The following is a 24658-nucleotide window of genomic DNA, read 5'->3' on the forward strand; positions in this document are numbered from 1 at the left end:
ATTCAGCCAATGAGAGACCCCTTCTAGGTCACATGCAAAATTATTTCCCAGTGATTGGCTACAATATCTTATCATCTGAGTGATAAACAAATCCCACAAAATTGCTAGGTAAACTTCTGAGCGTAGTCACTTAATCATTGTTCTCAAAATCTTGACTTCAAGTATGTATGCAAAGTGTATTGTAAACATTTATGTGAAACTGCAAAATCTTACATTTCTTTTATTGATGTATCTTAAACTTCATGGTGTTGCAATGCAAGGTGCACTTTACTACATGCATACTGTATGTGTTCTTCACGATGTCATTAAAATGCCTTTACAGATTTTAACACAAAATGATTTTTTTTTAAAAAGTTAAATAAAATTATATCAGAAGAGTCTAGTATGTCTGTATACATGTAAAATTTCTTCCCCCCCTTTTTTATTTTAATTTTCAGAATCTTTACGATGATCCCAGGAAGGAGGCAAATGGTAGTGTAGAGGACATAGGATCGGTAGATGATGGCTTTTACAATCCAATGGCTTTAACTCCCTAGCCATGATGCATCCATCATCAAAAATCGATATTTTCATACAATCAACAAAAATAATTTTTAATCAAAGTATTTTTGCTATCATTACATTACCTATATTTGTAGCATTTTGATATGTAAAGATTTAGTCCTGCGCCTTTTAATCAGATATACGTATAAAGTGTACCATTCAGTATAATTGTAATTAGTTTAGTTTAAGTACAACTGTTAGGTCATATAATCATGACTTGTGTCCGAATATCATATATCTTACCTGAATTATCAACATTTGTTTTATTATTAAGGAGTTTTTTGTTTTATTGTCCATCAGACAACCTTACATTTTGGTTGTACAAACAGCAAGTTTGGTTGTCCAACGAAATGTAGCAAAATAGTAAAGACCAATATGTGCACTGTAGGAGAGATGTGTAGGTTCAGTGAATAGAACAGCAGTATGTACACTGTAGGAGAGATGTGTAGGTTTGGTGAATAGAACAGCAGTATGTACACTGTAGGAGAGATGTGTAGGTTCAGTGAATAGAACAGCAGTATGTACACTGTAGGAGAGATGTGTAGGTTCAGTGAATAGAACAGCAGTATGTACACTGTAGGAGAGATGTGTAGGTTTGGTGAATAGAACAGCAGTATGTACACTGTAGGAGAGATGTGTAGGTTTGGTGAATAGAACAGCAATATGTACACTGTAGGAGAGATGTGTAGGTTTGGTTAATAGAACGTTACAAAGAAATCTGTATTTGATGTAAACATCTAGTCGTCTAGACAACCTCCACAGCTGGTTTTGATTGTCCGAATTGGAATTTGTGGTCTCAGGTAACTGGTCTACCATTAAAAGTTTGCCGTGCCAAAATAGAGAATTCTATGTATTTCACCACAGTTGATTAGTTGCTTGACTCAGTTTTGAATAAATATACCAAAGCAAAATCAATATAACTGTTTACCTTTTATTAATGAAGCACATAAAATGCAAGTTACAATAGTCAGCTGCAAGTGACATTCCGTTACTTAGCAACACACTTTGACCATATCAGAGAGAGATATCAAGGACAATATAACTAAGCTCATGGCGACTCCAGGCACGACGACAATACTATAACACATGGAAGAAATGATGTAGCGAAGAACTTACAAGACTCCTTTGTAAAGTATAACTCAATGATGAAGAAATACCTGTATAGAAAAGTATTCTTATATCTTTCCATGGTCGTGGTGATTTCTACGAAGAGGCATGGACACAGCGGGTTAAGTCCCATCATTGCAAGTTAAGGGAAGACATCTCCCACCACCACCCATCCCCTTCCTCTTCTTTTACCAATTGCAAAGTAATTTTAGGCAATTTCTCAAACAATTGTATCTTTTGCTATTAAGAATATAATTGTCAATATCATGGTGTGGAAAGGCCCTTGAAAAGTTTTGGACATATTTTGCCAGTAGATATCTTCTGCCACTAATGATCCTCCTCTCGCCCCCCCCCACCCCTCCCCCCTCAATTTTCGACTTCCCTACATGGCAACAAGAAACTCCATCATTAAGTGATTTGTGTCCTGAATCAAAAGAAAAGTATATATGGCACAGAAAGATAATTTATCTTTAAAGCCAATTTATCAGTAATTTTAGGACTTGGGGGGGGTGGGGGAGGGGAAGGTTCATGAAAATTTGCATCAATCCTTATTCGAGATTAGATGTTATGGGGACCTTTTGGGAATTATGGGGATTAGATGTTATCTAAACTCTGGTTCACTCTACTTGACAGTAACATCCAGTCTTAGAAATATCAAAAAGTTTCTAAATTGGCTTTGAATTTCAATGAAATCAAAATTAGAGACACTTTCTTGGACTTAATCAATTACATGATTGTGTAATGAACATGTATATCATCTATGAAGCTAGACACATGTAAAAAGATATCCATTTCACAGGTAGGCTGTTCAAGTGACTTTGGGTAAGCTAGCAAGCAGATAAGTGATATTTGCTTGACAAAATGAGTCACATGGCATAAATTTAGAAAAAAAGTTACTTTTTTCAATACCCCTTATTCACCTTTGTTCTTGAATAAGCACAAGATGCCTACATCACAGTTGGTTTACGAAACATGTAAATTTCCCAGTCAGACTAAGAGCATTTGCTGAGACTGGCTACAAATGAAATTCCTTAGAGAATGAAATCCCAAGTGAGAGATCAATGGAATCACTGAATGAACTGCTTCAGAGAAGAAACATGGCATTTGATAATTGCCTGAAAGTAACATGTCCGGATGGCTCATCACTTGGCAACCAATTTTTTAACCAAACTTAAAAGTTTTATCTCACGAATAAGACTTGAGTCATTGTATAGGTTCTGAACTATTGATGTGCACTGAATTATTAAAACAGAGAGAAAACACTAGCCAGGGACCGATTTTACAACCAAACTACTAAAACTGCATCAAGAAAATCTCTAATAGCTGTACAAGTTAAAAGTTATATATGTAAAGCAATAAATGTGTTAATATCAATTTTCATTTCTATGGAAGTTTCTTTTTAATATTAAAACTGCAATGTATCTTCATCCAGCACCCAAATTAACCTGTAAACACTGAGTACGGACTTTGTCTTTCTGTTTACAATTTGCATACTAAAAACGTCATTAAATCTGGAAGGTTGTGCTAAACCATGTCAATTCTAATCCATGTACAAAGGCAGACTGATAATCCCCTGAGGGTAAATATTTGAATTGATGTGACCTTAAATAGACACTAAACTAGAGCTTGTTGATATTTACAATTAAACCGCTAAGACAATGGTAATCACTAACTACTTCCACCCTCGGCTATCATTAAGATGATGTCTAATACCTATTAACAAAGTTTATATGTTTGTTTAATTCTTGATGATAAAGGTTGTGATTCTTATCAAGCCTGCTTGTATAGAGATCTGAGTGCAGTATTAAACAATGGTGCATTATTAAACAATATAACTATGTCACCGGATTACTACTGAGAAATTTAAAGAAAGATAACTTTAAGTGCTATCAATTCTAGGACTCTCCTCAGTTTCATGGCAGTCTGTAGAGGACATTTTGATAAATGTTCTGTAAACCTTAAAAGCTTAAGTTACGATGTGGAAGCTTGTTTACTTGTATGACACCACTCTGTGGATGTCAAGCTAAGCATGAGAAAGTCATAAAATTTTCGTTGACTTTATCAAGCGTATTTTTGCCTTCATTTTGTCTGATTGAGCACAGAATTTGAAGATCACAAACTTAGAATTGTACAAACAGTAATTAAACTGTAATAAAAAGAATATATGGTGAACCTAATAGGTACAGGTTATTGACTACTGAGAAAGGCAAGTTCACCAAAGGAATCTTGTTTAGTATTTAGGGTATCAGCATTGATGTAAAACTAGTTGGCCATTAAAATATGTGCAGTTCATGACTAGTGACACACTTATGACACAGTCACATGACACACAGTCACATGACACACAGTCACATGACATACAGTCACATGACACAGTCATGACTAGTGACACACAGAGAACTAAGAGAAGGCCAAGAGGAGATGATGGGGACATGGGGGGGGGGACATGAAAGGGGTAGATTGACCTTTCTGAGGGAAGAGTCTTTCACAAAGATTATAGTGTAATAAGACATTTTATGGAAGATTAACCAGCATATTTAGCTTTCGGTTGAGACACAGGAAAGTGGTCTAGTGAGAGCAGAAGACACACTTTTCTTCTCACATATTAACACAACTGATTAGGTATGAGCTTCAGTTGTTTGTGACAGATATTACCTGTCAGTAAACCATTTCACTTGGGACAACGCCACTTTGATACATCTGGGACAATGCCTCTTTGATCCGTTCCCAGATCCTTGGCATCGCCCTCTCACCTCATTAGAAGATACCGCACTGGAAGCAACTCCTCCGCAGTTGAGCTCATATCTGCTGCTTCTGAACGTAATCCATGATATCAAAGCGAGATATCTTGTTTGGATCCTGATTTGTTTGACTGTTGTGTACCTGAACGCCATCTTCCCACAGCCAATGAAAACACTTGCCTAAGGTGACTCTGTCAAAACAACAAGAAATTAACAATTAAATTGACTGAAATTGAATATTTATGTTGCTTGAAATAAATGTATCCAATGAGGAACCCTTACATATTAGGCAGTTCAGTTTACATATAAATAACAAAATGTCACATGTTTTTTTCTATATCGGTCCAATATGAATAATCCAAATAATTATACTTAAGCAACCTTGAATGTGGTTCTGTAACAAATGAACCACAGCAACGAATGTTTGAATGTGGTGTTGTTGCCATGGCATTAAATATATCCATGTCCAAGAGAAGGATTATTTTAAAGTAGAGTTCAGTTTTGGGTCTTTCTTGATTATTGGATACACAAATTGCCCTTTTGATTGACGTTGCTATGACATATAGAGAGAAATAAAAAATTAGAAATCAACAGAATAAAAAAAAAAGATAAATGCAATAATGCTATAATGAATGTTTGAATATGGTTTTGTGGCCATGGTGTTTAATACATCCATGTCCAAATGAGAATTTATTTTAAGAGAGTTCAGATTAAAACATTTTTATTCTTTTTTGATTATTAGATTTGTAAATTGGCCACTCAATCGACATTGCAATGACATATAGTGAGGATGAAGACGATTTAAGAAATCAACAGAATAACTTGATTACAAAAAATGATTTATAAATCATGTTTTAATGCAATACTTACTCAAATGGAGCAATTGACTCAACAGGACAATTAAATGTTGATTCATTATTGGTTTTGTTGAAGAAATATTTCATGTGCCTGGATCTGCTCATCCTCATTGTCCAAGGATCTATGATGAATCAAAACAACATGCACATCTTGGCATTTATTTCCGTATGAAAATCATCTTTCGGAAGTTTCAATTAAAATGATATTCCTGTTACTTAAGATAGTGGACAATATTGTACATTTACATTTAAAACTTGCATCACTTTTCCCATTATGACTACTCGTGCTTATAAAATGCTATCATCATTACTTGATTCATTACTGTTGATGATATCATGACTGATGATATCGTCAATGTTTTACCTTTGATCGTTCGTTTAAAGTACAGTCCAGATGGGATGAAATGTCTCTCTTCCGTTTCCATACAATAGCAGAGTCTCCTTCTCTGGCCGGATCCTTTCACTTGTTTTACCTGCAGTCTGTAAGAGTAAACGTCTTTTTGAGTCAAACACCTGCTATCGAGGAATAATTTAACTGCAGTCTGTAAAGGTTTGACACCTTCGTTCATTTCTACACCGGATGAAAACACCTGTTGTCAACAGCAACTAAAATTTCCAGATGTTCAAGTTTTTTTTTTTTTTTTTTTTACAATGGTCAAGCTTAACAGCTTCAAATGATTCAATCTGATGTAATTTATTTTGATAATCATCGTAACAATACCATTGACTTTTTTTAAATAGTATTCTCACAATTATTTTTATTTAGTACACTTACTTGAGAATTTTGTGACTTATTCTAAGGAATATAGTGTCAGAGACTAAAATCACTCAGAGACAACTAAGAATAAGTCAATTTGTCAAACAACTTGATAATATTTTTTCTTATCCCTCATTAGAAAGTAATTGTTGTTACAAACATACCCAGCAGTCAGAGCAGCACCATAACATGCAAAAAGACTAGTACATATAAACTGGTAGCTTTGATTTAAGCTGCTGTGTCTAAACTCCTCCAAAAACACAAGGTGAATCAAGTTATCACAGGCAACTGACTATTTCCAGTATAGCATATTAACCAATGCAAGTCATTTAAGAAAATCAAGCAACCTTTCAAAAACTTTTTGAAGATCTTCCATCCGGTACACTTCTTTGACTCTCAACGGTGAGAGCTCTAGTCTTGTGAGTTTCTGCAGCGATTTTACAAAAAGAGCTGCTTTCTGCATTCTGCAAGAACAATTGTGAAATATACATAACGTTAGCTCTGATATGTACTTCATTTTGACAAGTTTGTTAGATTGCACGCAATTCAAAAAGTGCTTTCATGAGGGATAAAATTTCAGAATTCAGATAGGAATGAATTTTTTACTTTGAAAGAGAAATCACCTCATTTTGGATGGATAAATTAGTGAATTCCCTGAGGAGAGAAAAACATATCAATTACAAAATGGGAGGGATGGGGTTTGAAAGCACTCATGGTGATTTAATTACACTCTTATCTGACTTGACAATTAATAATGATAATTAAATAATAAACCCAAATACTTGGCATGTGTGACAATCAAACTATGCAGTCCTCATAGTTCAAGAAGTGACATCAAGAAAAACTGAAAAGTATTTTACAAAGCTAAAGGAGTTTCATTACTAAAAGGATGCATACAACCAGTCCACTTCCCAACAGATTCAGAAATATTTCTTGTAGGCTAGGCTAGGCCTAGATAAATATTGTATTGTTAGTAAGGCTATATACCTGAGTGTACAGTTTGTAAATGTGTCAAAAGTAAAGGGACTTTTCCCCAGGTTCAGCAAACTTACTCAAGTCTTATGTTGTGATTATCACCCACTCCTTGTAAATTTAAAACACACATGAACTTAAGAATAATTAAACCAATCTTGCACTCATCTCAAGAATATGCAAAATTGATGAAATGTACAAAAGTGTGACTCTTACTACTATATGGATGAGTGGGATTGTTTGAAGCCTTTTACAAAGAATTAAATAATTCAATTGTCATATCCAAGGCCTACAACAATGAAGAAAGTGAACGAACAAAGAGAGGTTTATAAAGAACTCATGTTTATTGAATGAATCATCGAGTAATGTAAGAGTGCCAGATCGAAGTGCAAGGTTGCCAATTTAACCTTTAAATTAAATTTAATTATATCGTTGCCAGACATTCATAAATAAGATCAATACATGACATCAATGTACATATGGACGTAAACTTACCTTTCTGTATAATGCAGCTTTCTGATATCTTCTCCCCCTAGAACCATCGCATCCATGATATGAACAGCAGAAATCTTCCGCTGTCCGGGACCCTAGAGGAAATCGGGAAACACATGGGACTTGGGTAAAATGCTCACTGAGTTTACAATATTCTGGTTTATTAACATAAAACAAGTGTACCATGATAATTATTTCATAGTCAATATGATCTTGGCAGGATAAATAAACAAACTGACCAACTTCAGTCATAATTCCATACATTTGAGCACTACAATTACAAATGCTCTGGACTGTGTTTATTCCCACCACGTACACTTAGGGGCCGCTACATGTACTCATTTTTGTACTCAATTCTATCCATATAAATAATTCACAAGTGAGAAGATAAGTTTCATATTTGTAGCACTTGCTGTATATATATATTTGTATTACTGTATGTGTATCACAGTCTATTGATACTAATAATATTGCTTTTTTTCTTTTCTGTTTTTGTTTACGACCTGTGTAAGCCAAATTTCGGATTGTGGACAATAAATTCAAATTCAAGTCAATTCAGTTTACAGGAATACATGGAGATATGGGTAAATATTTTGTGATTTTTAAGCCCAACTACAAATAAGCAAACAAATAAATAATGATAAACAACATTCAGCTTACCATCACAAAATAAAGGCAGAAGCTAACTTTCTTTGAAAAACACTTGAGTTCTGGGGTTGGTCGGGAAAGTTGTCAGATTAATTCCAAATAATACAACATATTTTGACCAGTTTTGATTGGTACATTTTTGACTATGAGATCATAACAGGTCTTCAAGAAATTTTGAAGTTTGATTAGTTAAAACCAGAATGAAAACATTTCATGGTTCCTTGCTGCTGTTCATTAGTTCCATTCATAGGGATATTTCTAACAAAGCCCTAATACAACAACAGTAATTTATGCTCACAAACTGTTGTTGCCAAAGTAATGCTAAGCCCTGATATCAATTGCAACACACATCAGTGTGTGAAGACTATCTACCATTATCATCATACCAAGTTTGACGAAATTCCGACTAGTAATAGTAGCCAAGTAATTGCAATTTGGAGTATTTCACGTTTGACCCCATGACCTCATTAATATTCATGATATGAGCACCAAAATCAACAGGGTTAATCTACTTACTATGGGCCACCCACTCACCAAGTATGGTAATGATTGGTCATTCCCTTGTTGAGTTATTGTGCATAAAAACTTTTCATAACGAAATAATGCTAGGCCCCCCCCCCTTTTAAACATGCATGATATCAATTGCAACACACATCAGTGTGTGGAGACTATCTACCAATATCATCATACCAAAGTTTGACGAAATTCCAATAAATAGTAGCCAAGTTATTGCAACTTGGGAGTTTTTCACGTTTGACCCGTGACCTCATTAATATTTTTAACTTTGACCTCGTATAACTTCGCACACGAAGGTCACACGGGGGTCAACCTATTGACATTTATGATCAGAAGGTACCTTTGACATCTGAAAATAGCATCAAAACTGTAAAAACCCCAAAACACGAAAAGGTCACCAGAGGTCAAATTGAGGTCAAGGGTCACCCAGATGCGGGTCGACAACTGGATTACATTGAAGCAACTCCCAACCTTAACAGACAGTTTGTTCTCAAGTTATCACAAAAATACTAGATTTTTTTATCATTAATTGACCTTTGGTGACCTCGGATCACATGACCGTTATGTTTGAAAATATTCCCCTACACCATTTGCAACTTGTCCCAAAATATCAACAGTGTCACACCTTGAAACTGAGAGTTATTGCATTAAATGTCAGAAAATTAACTTTGACCTCGTATAACTCCGCACACGAAGGTCACACGGGGGTCAACCCATTGACATTTATGATCAGAAGGTACCTTTGACATCTGAAAATAGCATCGAAACTGTAAAAATCCCCAAAACATGAAAAGGTCACCAGAGGTCAAATTGAGGTCAAGGGTCACCCAGATGCGGGTCGACAATTGGATTAAATTGAAGCAACTCCCAACCCTAACGGACAATTCGTTCTCAAGTTATCGCAAAAATACTAGTTTTTTATCATTAATTGACCTTTGGTGACCTCGGATCACATGACCGTTAAGTTTGAAAATATTCCCCTATACCATTTGCAACTTGTCCCAAAATATCAACCGTGTCACACCTTGGAACTGGGAATTATTGCACTAAATGTCTGAAAATTTACTTTGACCTAATATAACTTCACACACAAAGGTCACCTGGGGTAAACCTATTGACATTTTTGATTGGTGAGACGTGAATATAGCATCAAAACTGTAAAAATTCAAACATTTTTTTCTTTGCCCATTTTCTCACCCAAAATACTAGTTTTTTAACATTAATTGACCTTTGATGACCTCGGATCACATGACCGTTAAGTTTGAAAATACTCCTCTACACCATTTGCAACTTGTCCCAAAATATCAACTTTGTTCCACCTTGGCACTGGGAGTTATTGCATTAAATGTCTGAAAATTAACTTTGACCTTGTATAACTTTACACACAAAGGTCACCCGGGTGTCAACCCATTGACATTTTTGATCGGAAGGTACCTTTGATATCCAAATCTAGCATCAAAACCAAACATTTTCTTTTTCGCCCGTTTTCTCCCAAACTAAGCACATTTTTTCTAATGTGACCTTTGACCTTTTGACCTTGGTTTCAAATGTAGTTTGATCTGCTGATTCCAAAAATCAACACGACAAGTCTGTACAGCCATCCTAACTCCGACCGAAAACTTTGACCCCATATAAGTTCGCACACAAAGGTCACACGGGGGTCAACCTATCGATATTTATGATCGGAAGGTACCTTTGACATCTGAAAATAGCATCGAAACTGTAAAAATCCCCAAAATATGAAAAGGTCACCAGAGGTCAAATTGAGGTCAAGGGTCACCCAGATGTGGGTCGACAATTGGATTACACTGAAGCAACTCCCAACCCTAACGGACAATTCGTTCTCAAGTTATCGCAAAAATACTAGTTTTTTAACATTAATTGACCTTTGGTGACCTCAGATCACATGACCGTTACGTTTCAAAATGTTCCCCTAACCAGTTCACAACTTGTCCCAAAATATCAACCTTGTCGCACATTGGCACTGGGAGTTATTGCAGTTTTAGTATTTTGGGTTTTTGGACCATAACTGACCTTTGGTGACCTTTGTGGGCACCAAAAACAATAGGGTTCATCTACTCATTATGGGCCACCCACCCACCAAGTTTGATCATGATCAGTCAATCCCTTGTTGAGTTATCGTGCATACAAACTAAAGCGTCACACACACACACACACACACACATACACACACACACACGCCAACCTGAATACATAGGTTCCTTTGCTTTTAGCAAGGAACCAAAAAGCACTACACATTTATAGTATAATATCCCGAAAGTAACTACAAACCTCTCCTCTTAATTCTTCAAGGATTTCAACTTCACAGAATGTATTAGCTGGTAAATTGATGCAAGTTCTATCCAATTTTCGCCACTTGGAATGTGTTTCAGAGTTCCAGTAAAATATGTGAGATCCCTTTATGTAGAAAGAGAAAGGAAAAAAAATGCAGAATGTTGGTAACAGTAAGACGATTGGATAAAATTAACCAATTATTCATGAATTAATTGTTATAATTATTATTAATTATTCAGACATTCTTTGCGTGTCTAACAGTTTGAGTCACCTCTGAACTAAATACTTTTATATATTTTGCTACATAAATTCTAAAATCCAAATAATTTTTAAAGTAGAATGGTTTGTGGGCCAAGATTGGCTCTCAAAGATTTTAATGTGAATTTATTAATATGAGCTGTGTAAAAAGTCGATGATGTATATATTACTTTATTAGACTGGAACATTGAAAATGATTTGAAAGAAAGAAAATGCCTTGACTTCACATTACACTGAAAAGAGTAATTTTAAACATTTGCGGGAGAATCTATAAGTCCATAGGGTAATTAGCTAAACCTTGACCTGATGGACTTACACCATCCCAAAAACTTTGAAAAGTGTATCTGTCTACAACGTCCCAGTTTAAAGAAACATATCTTGATTAAGGAGCAAGGCAATTGCAGGCAATAATTTATCTGTTATCGCATCACAAAATGCTATGCACACTGGGCAAATTGCTATCCATAGTGAAAGCATGTACAGCAGTCTTGAACACAAGGAACCATAGTATTTTATACAAGACAAAGTCAAGAACTTTCAAAAACTGCTACATATAATTCTAACACATAAATTATTCCCTGAATGGATATGGTGGTTCTAACTTGCAGTTTCGAATAGCTTTGTCTTCCAGATATAACAGCAATATCATCTAGACACTGAACACTCACAGAATACTCAAGGAGAAACTTCCTGAAAGCAAACTATTGTTGTTTAAATCATGACACTTGGTAAATTAAAGCTGCCATCTGGGGTTTAATATGATTGATAGAGAGGAGGGTATTTTCATTGACAGGTTTCGGTAATAACCAGTAGGGTGTGGGGGGGAAGGTTTCTGGGTACTCACCCCTAGTGCCAGCAGAAAGACCCTCTCTCCTGATGATACCAAACGGGTGGGGGTGGGAGGGGAGGAAGGTTTCTGGATACTCACCCCTAGAGCCAGCAGAAAGACCCTCTCTCCTGATAATACCAAACGGGTGGAGGTGGGGGTGGGGGGAGGAAGGTTTCTGGATACTCACCCCTAGTGCCAGCAGAAAGACCCTCTCTCCTGATGATACCAAACACCTGTAGTCATATATGCTCTCAATCCTGTCTCCAAGATTCTCTTTGGTCAGAGGTACCACTTTTGAATTGAGTAAGCCTGTGTTACCATCCTGCGCAAAAAAAAAAATAGAGGATGCATATAAGAAACTTATTCTTACGAATAAAAAGATTGAAAGTTTCTCTTTTAATACTCCATTGTTTTAAACCCTTAATGGTGTCTTTGTACCACTCAATCAAGGCATAAAAACTATTATCAGCTATCGTCTGTAATAAATCAGGAGCAGGAAAAAAAGAAGTTAGCAGTTTCAGGAATGAAAGAAATAAAAAAACCAGTTTTAAATAAACATCACCTCAGAAAGTTCCTGAAACTTGGTCCAAGCATCTGGTACTTTAGGAGCTGATCTGGTTTTCTCTGGCACCTGTTACAAAGGAAACAATATGAGATTGTTATCTAATTAACTAATTAAGGTTAACTAAGGTTTTAACTAAGGTTTCAAATTATTACCACAAAGTCTTGAGGAATATTTCCAGAAATTTCTGAGCTGAATATGTAAATTGTTAAAGTTAATTGTGAACCAAAACTAACAAATATGAACTGAGAACATTTCACAACATTTGCATATTCATTACAACCAAAATAGTCACAGCATGAGGATGGATGGGTGGATTATTGTATACTCGAATTTAAAGCAAAACAAATGTTGACTGACAAGTTTTTAAACTTTACCAACAAAAGTGCAGTTTTTCTCAACAAGCAGCTGTTGAACTTGGGCAGGAACTCACAGCGACCCACCCCTTCCCTCACTTTGTATGTATAATGTGCTCCTGTTTGAAAAAAAACATATGCATCTGTGGGTTGAACTGACCCACAGGTAAATGCAACTTGTTTTAATTTACATGAGGCTATTTTATCCTGAGATATGACCAGAATGTCACATGACTTACTTTCCAGAGCATGAGAGATTTCTCCCTCATTTCTGCCTGTAAAGGTTCAATTAATGAAGAGTTTCTCACGTAGGCCTGAATTTTGGACAGCGCTTTAATTTGAGTCAATGCTTGCCTGAAAAAAAGTAAAACAAATTTTATCGAAAAAGTGAAAGAAAAAAAATCCCAAAATATAATAGCAACAACCATTTAGCATGTGGCGGAAAAATTCTTGAATATAGGTTTTGTTATAATTTTTTTAAATTCATTAATACAACAATACAGGTATTGAAATAGGTGAACTACAGTCGGTGACAAATACAAATCAAGTTAGGATGATTTTTCGTACACACTTTGCAAATTTTAATTCTTTCACAAATACTCCAAAACATCTGGTTGCAAACTGTGCACTGATGTGGTTGAATTTAATTTACTCAAAAGAATTGACAAATTGTGTCAAAATGGTAGAATTCCTACCAGCACAAGTACTCATATTATGGAGATTTAAAATGAAACTGAATGATCTTAATTTCAACACAAACCTCTCATTCTGGATCCGGATGTAGTTTGAGAATTCTTCGTTCTCCGTGAGGATGGAGAGAGGCAATACATGGAGGATGTCTACATTCGAATTCTTCATTTGGTTAAGAGCAATATTTAAGTCAAAAAGAAAATCATGGCAAAGTTCTGCTCCAGGTTTGAGATGTTTTCCTACCACATATCTGGAATAAGACAAGCAAATTAGATCGATCAAAAAAAAAATGAATAACAAAGAAAAATGTTAATGAAACCAATAATTTCAATGTTGTGGTTATGTTTCCAAAAGAAGAAAATGGGGGTCACAAATTTGACTATTTACGACATTGTTTAAACTCGTAGCTGAGATATGACATGTATACCTTTCAGAGTTGGCTGGTCTGCTGGTGTTTGGCTTTAATATTGCAATCTCCTCAAAGCATCGGTACAAAATATAAACCAGTCCAATAGAGAAAGGTGTGAAGAGGTCAAAGGTCTTGCAGACAAAATGGCCGCCTGAAATATCATTAAAATCATCAATGAGGACCAATGTATAAATTAGAAAACTTGTAAAAGTATGAACAGTTATTTTAACTTACAATATGATAAATGATTTACAAAATCATGGCCAAATGACCTGCACAAAAACCAACTTTGATTTGAATTATAGAATAAACAAAGTAATAGTTGTATAACAAACATGATAAATCCACTATATGTTCACTCAAAGCACTGCTTGGCACTAAAGAGGACATCCTATTATAGAAATCATTCTAATGGTATGTGGAGGATACGAGGAGATGGTAGGGGGGAGGGGGAAGATGTTAATACAAAGGGAACTTAACATACTCTTAGTCTTTGATGACTCGGTCAACTTTGTATAGTACAATTTCTTTCATAGCAAGCAGCTATGTGCATGATTTATGGTAGTATATTACAAACCCTGATATTAAACACATAAAATTTAAGTCAAAATGAAATGTATTAGGATTTCTAGCTGTAAAGAAACATAAGAGGGACTTCAATTTCATTAATTTAGTCAAAAAGTAGTAACTTGCAGTATAATAAATTTGTGAAATAAGAATAGCTACTCAAGGTATGGAATTCTGCAGTTTAAGTTCAAAGCATAGTTGATACAAGCCGGTTTCAAAATACTAAATCCATCCCCCCCTCTTCCCCACCCTCCCTGGTTGTCTGTTAATACCTTACCAACTCTGAGGACAGATATGGCACAAAGGAATTGGCACAACAGCAACTGCTTGGTCAGGATTTCTTGAATATTTTCCTGTCCAGCAACTGAGAAACCCTTTAAAAAAGATACACACATAACTGAAAGAAAATTGAAGTGAAACAAAGAATATGTTTTTCTAAAATCATTTTCCTACAGTTTATATTTTTACTCTTGTTTTTACCGCCCATGAGCATCACACTATAAGGAGTGTTTCATTTCCAGCCTTAAATATTTCCTGTCCATGGGCATCACACTATAAGGAGTGTTTCATTTTCAGCCTTATAGGTATTTTCCTGTCCATGGACATCACACTATAAGGAGTGTTTCATTTTCAGCCTTAACTATTTCCTGTCTATGGACATCACACTATAAAGAGTGTTTCATTTCCAGCCTTAACTATTTCACAACTGATTCAAGCACGGTTATGACTGCACACAATTACTATTTCTCACTGCTATGTCTCCCTTGCCTACTTTACTTGAGCTCATGCCATGTGGAAAGGATAAACACATTATTATTGTGCAGTATTCAAACCTTTCCAGTATGTAGGTTAATATACATACAGGTGTTCGCTGGAAGCATGCATTATTATTGCAGAGGACAATATAAACTGGCATATAAATATAGCTTGCAACCTAGGTGTTCCATTGAAACGTAAATGCAATCGGCAATCAAAAATACAATAATAGCAAATTACAAATGACAATTCCACAGTATTGTAAGGAATAATAAACCAGGTTTTAACTCTAGGGCTTGTGGGATAAAGGACTTCAAATCCAGAATAACTGGACTTGTACAAAGTTACTACTTACTCCATCAGCCATAACAAAATGGACCCCTTTGCCATCCGTGTTGTCGAGAACAAACTCTCTAAAACACTGTAAGTTATCCTCATTCATAATGTCTCCATCACCTCGACTTCCACCGACACCTTTGAGATCAATAAAACAATCATTTATGTGAGATCAGTTACTTAAATCTTTTTATGATAATGAAGACAAAATATGTACAATTTAAATTTACTTGGCTCACTCTATGAATCATCTTGAAGTATATTGTCATTGAATGGCTTTTATAATCATATCCCATCCAAATAGCTGAAAGAATGTTCACAGTGGACTAGTTAGACAAACCCATCCAGCTCTTGATATTAAATATCTTGATCTAAATATCTAATATTAGACCTGCATACCTAGTGATTATGCAGAACTACTGGTCAAAAAACTACTGGTCAAATAAAATTATATTATTATATGACAGTTATACAGTCTAAAAATCCCTTATCAAAGTTCCAACTTGTTTTCAGCATGTTGCATCTTTTGGCATATTGCACTTAGGCTGGAAAGTGGCAACAGGACCTGGTCACACTTTTAATTTTCTTACTATCCAGAAAACACTACTTTTTCCTTCTTTTCTTTTTCGAGATGTGCATTTCCATTCTTTCTCCATTGCAGGGAATCTGGTAACTATATATCCACAGTTTGTGCATAACTTTGTGCTTGTTACATTTTGATAATTAATGAGTACAGCACAGATACCTAGCAATCCAATAAGCTCTGTATACTGTTACATTAAATTACATCTAAACGATTCAAAGATTATCAAACACCTTTTATAATTTACATCATTTGAGAAACATAAGAAAACCTGTTACATAGCAACAAGATAAGAGAGTTATATTCCAAATTTCTACTCTTTGATGTTCTGTCGTGTTGGTTTTTAGGTTCTAGCTTGAATTGGAATTTTCATTTTTTAGCATTCAAATTGCAGATTTTGTAGACAATCTGTTTCATCGCTTTACTCTTCACCAGTGGCTTTAATTGTTTTTCGATCTAATATTCCTGTATATATCTGTATATGGTATATGTATTTACTGTTTTATGTATTTACTGTTTTATGTCATTGTATATTCTAGATTGTTGATAAAGCGCACAGATGCATTGCGCGTAGTGCGCTATATAAGATTTATTTACATTACATTACATTTACTCACCATAATGAGGTTCAAAATATTCAGCAGAGGCAGCAAAGAATTCCTCTAATTTGAAGTCATTTCGTCCTTTCAGAGTGAAGCCAAATCCTTTGGTCCTGTGCTTTCTCCTCCAGAGTGCATACTCTGAGAAACCTCCAGGCCCAGCACAAATATCAGCGAAATAAAGAAGTTCATTGGCTGAGACTGCAGGGTCCTAGAATCAGAGACAAAACAGCACCAAGTATTGATTGAAACGTCATCAAAGTTTCCTCAGGGTAACTGGTCATTTACGTTCTTTACCTCTAAATTTCCAGATGAAAACCACAGAGCAATCCATTGCTATCTCTCGTTCCCTCCCTGTACCCCAATCACCCCCCCCCCACTTCCCCCCGAGCCATCAGCCATATTCCCACTGATATATTAACTTGTGGTATTAAGGTGCACTCTGTTCAAAAATCTTACTTTTGTTCACATTTACAGTTTTATCTTGTTCATTTATTCACATAAAAAGAAAACCAAGTCTCCCATTCTTATCACTGCAAAGCTTCTTTCAAATCAAATCATAAAGGAATGTTAAGGTTGCCAACCTTAACATACTGCACGATATTTCTGGAAGAACACTTACTCCATTCAAATCTGTAGGTGAAGTGAACATCATATCACACAAATACTCCATGTTGGCCATTTTCACAGCAGCTCGATTCTGGAAGATTCCATTCCTGATTGTCTCAAAAGGATTAGACCTGGTTCGTGCCTGTCTCATCTCTTCTCCTTCCAAGTTGTCAAAGGTCGACTAACATAAGAAAATATAGAGTGTGATGAAATATTATCATGAAATTTAGAATATTACCAATAAAAAGAAGAAAGAGGGTAAAAGTAATATCAACTGTCAAGTTCTGACAGATCATCAACAGTAAACTGATAATTGAATGCCCAAATTTTGAAACGCAAGAAATCAATGAGAATTGAATTTGAAACGGTGTACCACAGGATAACAAATTGACAATGTCCCGTACCCTGGTTTCTTTCTCATATGGTCGGACTGATTTGCAAGCAACCATGGCAACAGTCTGAGACTAATTCTGATCTCTTGATCAGCATACTTATGAGCTGTTGACAATTGCCTTCAGTTCTGCAAAGCACATGTTACCTTTGAAGAACATTGAATATGAAATACATTGCATATTCATATAAACCATATTATAAACGTGTTTATTCTGTTAGAATACCCACGTAGATAGTCAGTTCTTGGTTTCGTTATCTCTGTATTTATTACATGATTGTAAGTTTACAATACCTTTAATATAGACCAGGATATCACAACCTTGTATATCACTTGGGGGGCATGTGGTTCATTACTTCAGTATTAAAAACTTAATGACAAACTGCTGGGCATGTTTGTGTAGGATCCATATATAAATAAATGTAGATTTCTATATACATTAATAGTATAACTGAACTCTACACTCGTTAAGCAGCTTTGGCTTTTCCAGACAATGGTGTTGTCCTACCTTGTGTACTGTGGCCCAGTTTGGTTATCATCCTGTTCTAAAGGACAATTAGACTACTTGATGACAATCAAGTTGTATTCTACCATCACAGATGATTTCATTGATCGTATAATATGTCAGTGTGCTTCTTCTATAGTCGAGGATTCCGATCACCCTCTCTTTGATATTTATATGAAACCACGTAGATTTTACACGATCCCACGTATGCGGACAGAACGGTTTAGGCGATCATTTTTACCTAGAAGTATTAAGACTTTGAATTGTATGATACATAGATAATTTTTTTTAACCTATTTTTGAGATGCTGTAGTCCATTTTATTATATTGTCATTTTATGATGAATATCAATAAATTTTACTTTACTTTACTTAACTTTGTGGTGAAGTGGGAGAAGGGGGGGGGCGGGCTACAACAATATTCAAATTTTCAAGCTTGGACATGACTTGTCACAAAACTGGTTACAAACAATCAATTTTTGTCAAAATATTGCCACAAAAGAGGGACTTCTGATATCAAATTCATTATTATTATTTTTTAGGGGGGGGTCTTTTTCAATACATTCTGATGATTTTGAACATGACTCAACATTAGGCATCCATATTTATTGAAAAGGTGGCACTTGCTTCTTTGCTTTTTTCTGTCTCAATTTTTTACATGGAATATTACTTTACATCTCCCAGTCGTCCTTACCTTTTGAACTAACAAGTCATGTAAGAGTTTGGCATCACAAAATGTTGTTTCATCGTCAATTGTCAGTTTTTTCTGTAAGGAAGAAATAAAATTCAAAAGATGAGATTTCTGAGGATTAATATCATCATGAACTTGCAGGAGATTCAAGTCAGAGAAATAAGTTTGATTAACAGCTCAGTAGACACTGACCTGATTAAAATGGTGGACTAAGGCCGATACAATGAGTTGGAACCAAGCTTAGAATGCTATCCAAGGGGAATAAAAATGACGTATGTTGCTTATTATTATTTCCTAGTCAGCCCGCTGAATATTTCTTTAACTTTAAGAAGTCAGTGTTGTGAATAAAGTGATTTAAGTCTCATATTGGTGACATCTAATATTCTTAGCAAACTTTTGTAACAGGAATCAAGAAAATTACAAAGCAATGAAATTGATATCTAGAAGTTTACGAATAAGGCAACATCCATCTGGCAATAATGTCCCCTATGAGCGTTTGTTTTTATTATCTTAATGCATTTCTTAGTGTATGTTACCCATTGAGTAAAAACTCATATTTCTTTCTACTAACTTGTTGAATATCAAAGTCATTCCTCAACTTGGCATTTACTCTATTAACTTGCTGTATTCCAAAGTTGTATACATGTATCCACTCACTCCATCTTACTGTAAGATAGTTAGAAATGATGTCATTGTTACCTTAGGTATGGTAGTGTTTGTTATTGATATGTTCAACGCACACCAGTATGTTAACCATATTACGTAATGTTGTCTACTTCTGCATTGTGTATCTTTATATATGTCAGTCTACAGTTTAGCACACTAAAGGTTCACACCTTCTCGACACCCGTAATCAGCACATTAAACATACCATGTCTCTCAAGTCTGTTGCGCTCCAGATCCGGCCATGTCCATGCTCTTTATCCAGGCAACTACTTTAATAACCATGTAATATCACCTTCTCTTATCTCCCTGTGATTTTCTAAACCATCCAATCACTCAGTATTTGTTTTTCCATTATTACTTTGCTGCCTTGACTAGGGGATACAGTACAACCACAAATTTGATAAATATTACATTCATGTGTTCATGCTTCTGACTTGACTTAGAAAACAATTAACAGAGGTTACTTAAACAAAGCTTTCATTTATCATAGAATATAATTCCTTTTGCTTGCAAAGTCCTCAGCCAGGCTTGAATTGTTTACTAATTCTACGGCTAGGCTTGAATTATTTACTAATTCTACAGTGCGAGTCGTTAATCTTCTGTATTTACCTTGGTGCGTTTCCAAGCCGTGTCTTTCCACTGTGATAATTCATCAGGGTCAGGAACATCCTCCTTAGATGACATCCACTCAACTGTTTCCTTCAGAGAGACCTGCAAATTACAAAAATTCAGACACAATTACCACAAGTACAAATTACAGCATGTTCAAAGAAAATTCTCATGAACTTCTTATGACATAGGATTTCTCACTTCTAATAAACTAACATTATATCTGCAATCCCTGGTTTTATTTGAATTTTATATATCCTGGAAAAACAAAATTCCTTTTTACTAGTTACCTTTCAATACGTATGGTACCTTGCTAATGTCTCAATGGCCGGAGAAATTACCACTATGGTCACAGATTCATATTTTTGAAATGAACTTTGTAATTTTCAAACAAATACAGGTATAATTTCATCTAGCTTACAGTCAAGTCATGAGAGAACATATGAAACAAACTTATGTATCAAACATTCAACACATTGGCTGCCTTTATACCTAATCTTATAGAGCACAAAGGTTCATAAAAGTATTCAAAGTCTGATTGCAGTGAAAGAAGTGTGAATAATATCTCAACTTATTAATATTTTATCAGATTAACTTTTCAAATGATTCGCACTTCTTCAGAGAGAAAGTTGTCAAAACTTTCAAAGCAGCAGGGGCGGGATTGGCCTACCTGTTGTGTCAGAAGGGGGACCCTCTCCACAGGTTGAAGTGCCAAAGGAATTGATTTCCTCTCGGTCACTGAAGGTGCTTGTTTCCTCTGAGGTGCCAAATGTGCCACTTTCTCAAAGGCCCCAGAGTCATTGGTTGGATCACTACATCTGTGTAGTGGATGAGCCTTTCCTTTATTCTGAATGATAGCAACTAAGCTAACAAAACAGCAACCGCATTGGAGCCCTTTTACTCAAACCACATCAATGTTTACTGTTACATTTACTACAATAAGAAAGATAGCACTTACCTCTTCCTTGCCATCCCACTGTGCTTGTTCACTTGGCTCAAAGGCAGAGTCAATCTTTAAGCCGAGACCACGTCTCCCTCGTTGTTTGGATGTTTCCACAATGTCTATCCGTCCTTCCTCTGTACGACCCAGACCCATACCTTCCTTGTATCCCATGTTGGCCTAAGGAAGAAAGAAAAAAAAACACAGAAAAATTGTGATAGGTATGTGAAATTGAAATAATCGTAACATTGATAATTCACATTTTAGTAAGGAAAGGACACAAAATGCTTTAAACAGATGCGTTGGAGAATACCATGTTGAATAACCATTCATAGCTTGCTGTTGAAGGTATCAGGGGAATACCACATTGAATAAACATTCATAGCTGGTTGTTGAAGGTAATTGGGGAATAACATGTTGAATAACCATTCATAGATTGCTGTTGCAGGTAATTGGGGAATAACATGTGAATAATCATTCATACTGTAGCTTGCTGTTGATTTGTAACAGGGGAATACCACGTTGAATAACCATTCATAGCTTGCTGTTGAAGGTAATTGGGGAATAACATGTGAATAATCATTTATACTGTAGCTTGCTGTTGATTTGTAACAGGGGAATACCACGTTGAATAACCATTCATAGCTTGCTGTTGAAGGTAACAATGTCACTTATAATAATTTATCACCGTTTTAGAGATTGCTGTGATTCTTTTCCACCCGGACTTTTCACTGTAATGACACACATCACAGTGTGTTTCCAGCACAATCTTTTGAAGAACTTGCATTGCTCTCTCCATGATGTCAAATGTGTGAATCAGTGTTCTAGAAAGCTCAGGTTGGTATGCCACAAACAGAAGTTGATGAATATATCAATTATAAAAACTAACGCTACTGCTACACTTTTGCCAATGTGAGGCTAATGCACAAAGACTTTGAGACCAAACGAATAAAGGACAAAACAGTGTAGGCTTGTTATGTTTACTATATCCTATCATACACAGCCACTTCGAACCACAGCCATCCACCTTCTGACTTGCTTCAAGAGAGAATTTACACTGCATAGCCAACATATAAAGGACAGACATACAAATGGTAAACACAAGGACAACATACAAAGATGAGAGGTTTTTACCATCATCTTCTGGGCAGCTGAGCTATACGCTAACCCGGGCCTCTTATTACTACTGCTGCTGCTGCCCTCATTCTCTGCTGTTCCAGATCCATAACGACTGAAAGAGGGCATAAATTCTTCCTCTGAGAGAAAGAGATGTAACAATACTAAATATTGTCTAAATTGCAATAAATTATCCTTTCCATACAAATATATTCAATTCATCATAGCAAATGGATAAATATAAATGTATAATAATATACTAAGATTAATTGAGCAGACATTGTAAAAAATTGAAAATTTAAATAAAGTTTGAAAATTAGTAGCTCTTAGAATTTTCTTTTGAAGTCCGATCACAATTGGGCAGCACATATGGTTTTGGAACCTGACAAAAAATCCACTTCTTTTCAAGAAATAATTTTTGATTTTTTGATTTCATTTATTTATAAATTTGTTTCTTCACTACATTACAAGGAAAAACAAATGAATAACAAGCTGTGAAAGGAACTACATTAAAAACCCTGGATGAAAAGAATCATAGAAAAAATTAATTATTATTACATTAAGCAATTCTTAATCCATCCTCCTCCCCTCATTGAGGGGAGAAGGATGTAAAAAAGAGAGTTTGACAGGTAATTTGTCCTGAACAAACTAAGTAATGTTGCAATGCATTCATAAATGTTTTAATGGATGGTCTAGACTTATGGTAATCTGGTGAAGAGAATTCAGCAACATGATAATGTAAACAGTTCCTAATAAGTTATTTTGACATTTCATGGTATAGAAATTATTACATTGTTTAAGGGTCATGAAAACTAGAGTTTGTAGCAAAAACATTATTGAAGAGTTATCGGTAAACAAACTTAACCACATTTAAATTAATTATATCAGACAATTGCAGACAAAGTCGTTAGTATGATCACATAGTTGAGCATGTGCAACAGGGTGGATTGCTTTTTCTGAAGTGTTTATCAATCTTTTCATGTGGCGTAGGCTGGTTCCAAGCAAACAGTACTATAATTAAGTAAAATGAGGTCAAATTAAAGTCTGATAAATGGTTCTAAGAATTTCCTTGAAAGGATATGCTTCAGTTTTGATCAAATTCCAGCCCCTTTTGAAACCTGCCTAGAAATATGATCAATGTGTTCACACTGAGAAAGTTTAAACTCAATGTACACACATAGAAATTTTATGTGATCAACCGTATAGATACCATTACCATTTATTAAAAGTTTAAGTGAACATTACTAATCTTTGAATTCAAACCTACATAATAATTTTTTTCAATATTAACTGAAGATTTGTTTGCAGAAAACCAGTTTAAATACTTTTGCAATTCACCGCAAATGGTCTCTTGCAATAAGTTAAGATTCCTATCTGAAAGAAATGTTTGTGTCGACAGCAAATAACACTATGTCACATTCCAAATATCATTAATGTAATTATAAATAAATGTGGACCCAGAAAAGAACCCTGGGGGAATACCACAGTGTATATTTCAAAACTATTAATTATTATCATGATAAGATATAAACTGTTTTCTGTTGGAAAGATTGCTCGTAAACCAAGTAAGAACAGAACCCATAATACCACATTGATGAAGTTTTTGGAAAAGTATATTGTAGTCCATGGTGTCAAATGCCTTAGACAAGTCCAGGAAATTGCCATCAATGGAGTGATTATTGCTAATAGCAGTACTCTATTTTTTTAACTGCATCAGCAAGTGCCATTTCAGTAGAATAGCCAGCATGAAAACCATATTGACCATCACAAATAACATGTTTTTCAAGAGAATTATTTACTCAGTCATTCAGGAACTACTGTCTGCATATATTAAATTACGTAACATGGATATGTGTATTGCTTCCCGATTCATTGACATATCTTTCTTTCTGGAAAAAGCAATTGATACTTTCACAGTTACAGTAGCATAACTAGGACACTGTGGAATTGTTACTGCTATGTAGCCTAACCTATAACGTTTACGTTAACACTGTAACTAAAGTGTAGCCTAACTAAAAGTTGTATACCGTTCAATTGGTCACTTCTCTGCTTCTTCGGTTTAATTTCATCCGAAACTTTCTGACTCTGTGACCTCTTCGACATCTTGATTCACATCGATTAGAAATTACTGATTTTGAATAAAACGTTTGTGGAAAGAAGGTCACAGAACCAATGTCTAGCTTGTGATTTGTGTTATTGACCAGTTCAGACTGTCACAAACCCAAGCGTGTGATGTATTTCGGAATTCCCCGACAGTGG

At 35.3% G+C, this 24658-nt stretch overlaps 2 protein-coding genes across 2 annotated transcripts in view; one reads left to right on the forward strand and one right to left on the reverse strand.

The window, feature by feature from the left end:
• Positions 1–1463, forward strand: part of LOC139972024 (protein amnionless-like) — a 12977-nt gene extending 11514 nt beyond the window's left edge. Inside the window, exon 12 of the mRNA XM_071978885.1 lies at positions 438–1463. Within this exon, the coding sequence (XP_071834986.1) occupies positions 438–536 (99 nt within the window). The 3' untranslated portion in view covers positions 537–1463. The remainder of the gene's footprint in view (positions 1–437) is intronic.
• On the reverse strand, positions 1461–24658 carry LOC139972023 (cap-specific mRNA (nucleoside-2'-O-)-methyltransferase 1-like). The gene is made up of 20 exons (XM_071978884.1): positions 24427–24658; positions 22418–22539; positions 21302–21463; positions 20344–20445; positions 19072–19143; positions 17496–17663; positions 16892–17084; positions 15711–15829; positions 14877–14973; positions 14051–14183; positions 13694–13873; positions 13173–13287; positions 12578–12646; positions 12203–12337; positions 10926–11051; positions 7473–7564; positions 6353–6469; positions 5613–5728; positions 5262–5370; positions 1461–4582 (listed from the first exon to the last, which is right to left on the reverse strand). The coding sequence occupies exons 1-20, from the start codon at positions 24500–24502 to the stop codon at positions 4450–4452; spliced, it is 2436 nt and encodes an 811-aa protein (XP_071834985.1). The 5' UTR covers positions 24503–24658; the 3' UTR covers positions 1461–4449.

Source organism: Apostichopus japonicus, chromosome 8, assembly GCF_037975245.1.
Source record: "Apostichopus japonicus isolate 1M-3 chromosome 8, ASM3797524v1, whole genome shotgun sequence".
Taxonomy (NCBI): Eukaryota; Metazoa; Echinodermata; class Holothuroidea; order Aspidochirotida; family Stichopodidae; genus Apostichopus; species Apostichopus japonicus.

Bases quoted from the DNA above. Each gene is read 5' to 3' on its own strand.
- LOC139972023 (XM_071978884.1), bottom strand. From the start codon at position 24,502: ATGTCGAAGAGGTCACAGAGTCAGAAAGTTTCGGATGAAATTAAACCG. The intron at 17,085-17,495 runs GTAAGTGTTCTT...CTCTGATTCTAG, and splicing joins CACCTACAGATTTGAATGGA to GACCCTGCAGTCTCAGCCAA. The intron at 15,830-16,891 runs GTGAGTAAATGT...TTGATCTCAAAG, and splicing joins ATATTTTGAACCTCATTATG to GTGTCGGTGGAAGTCGAGGT.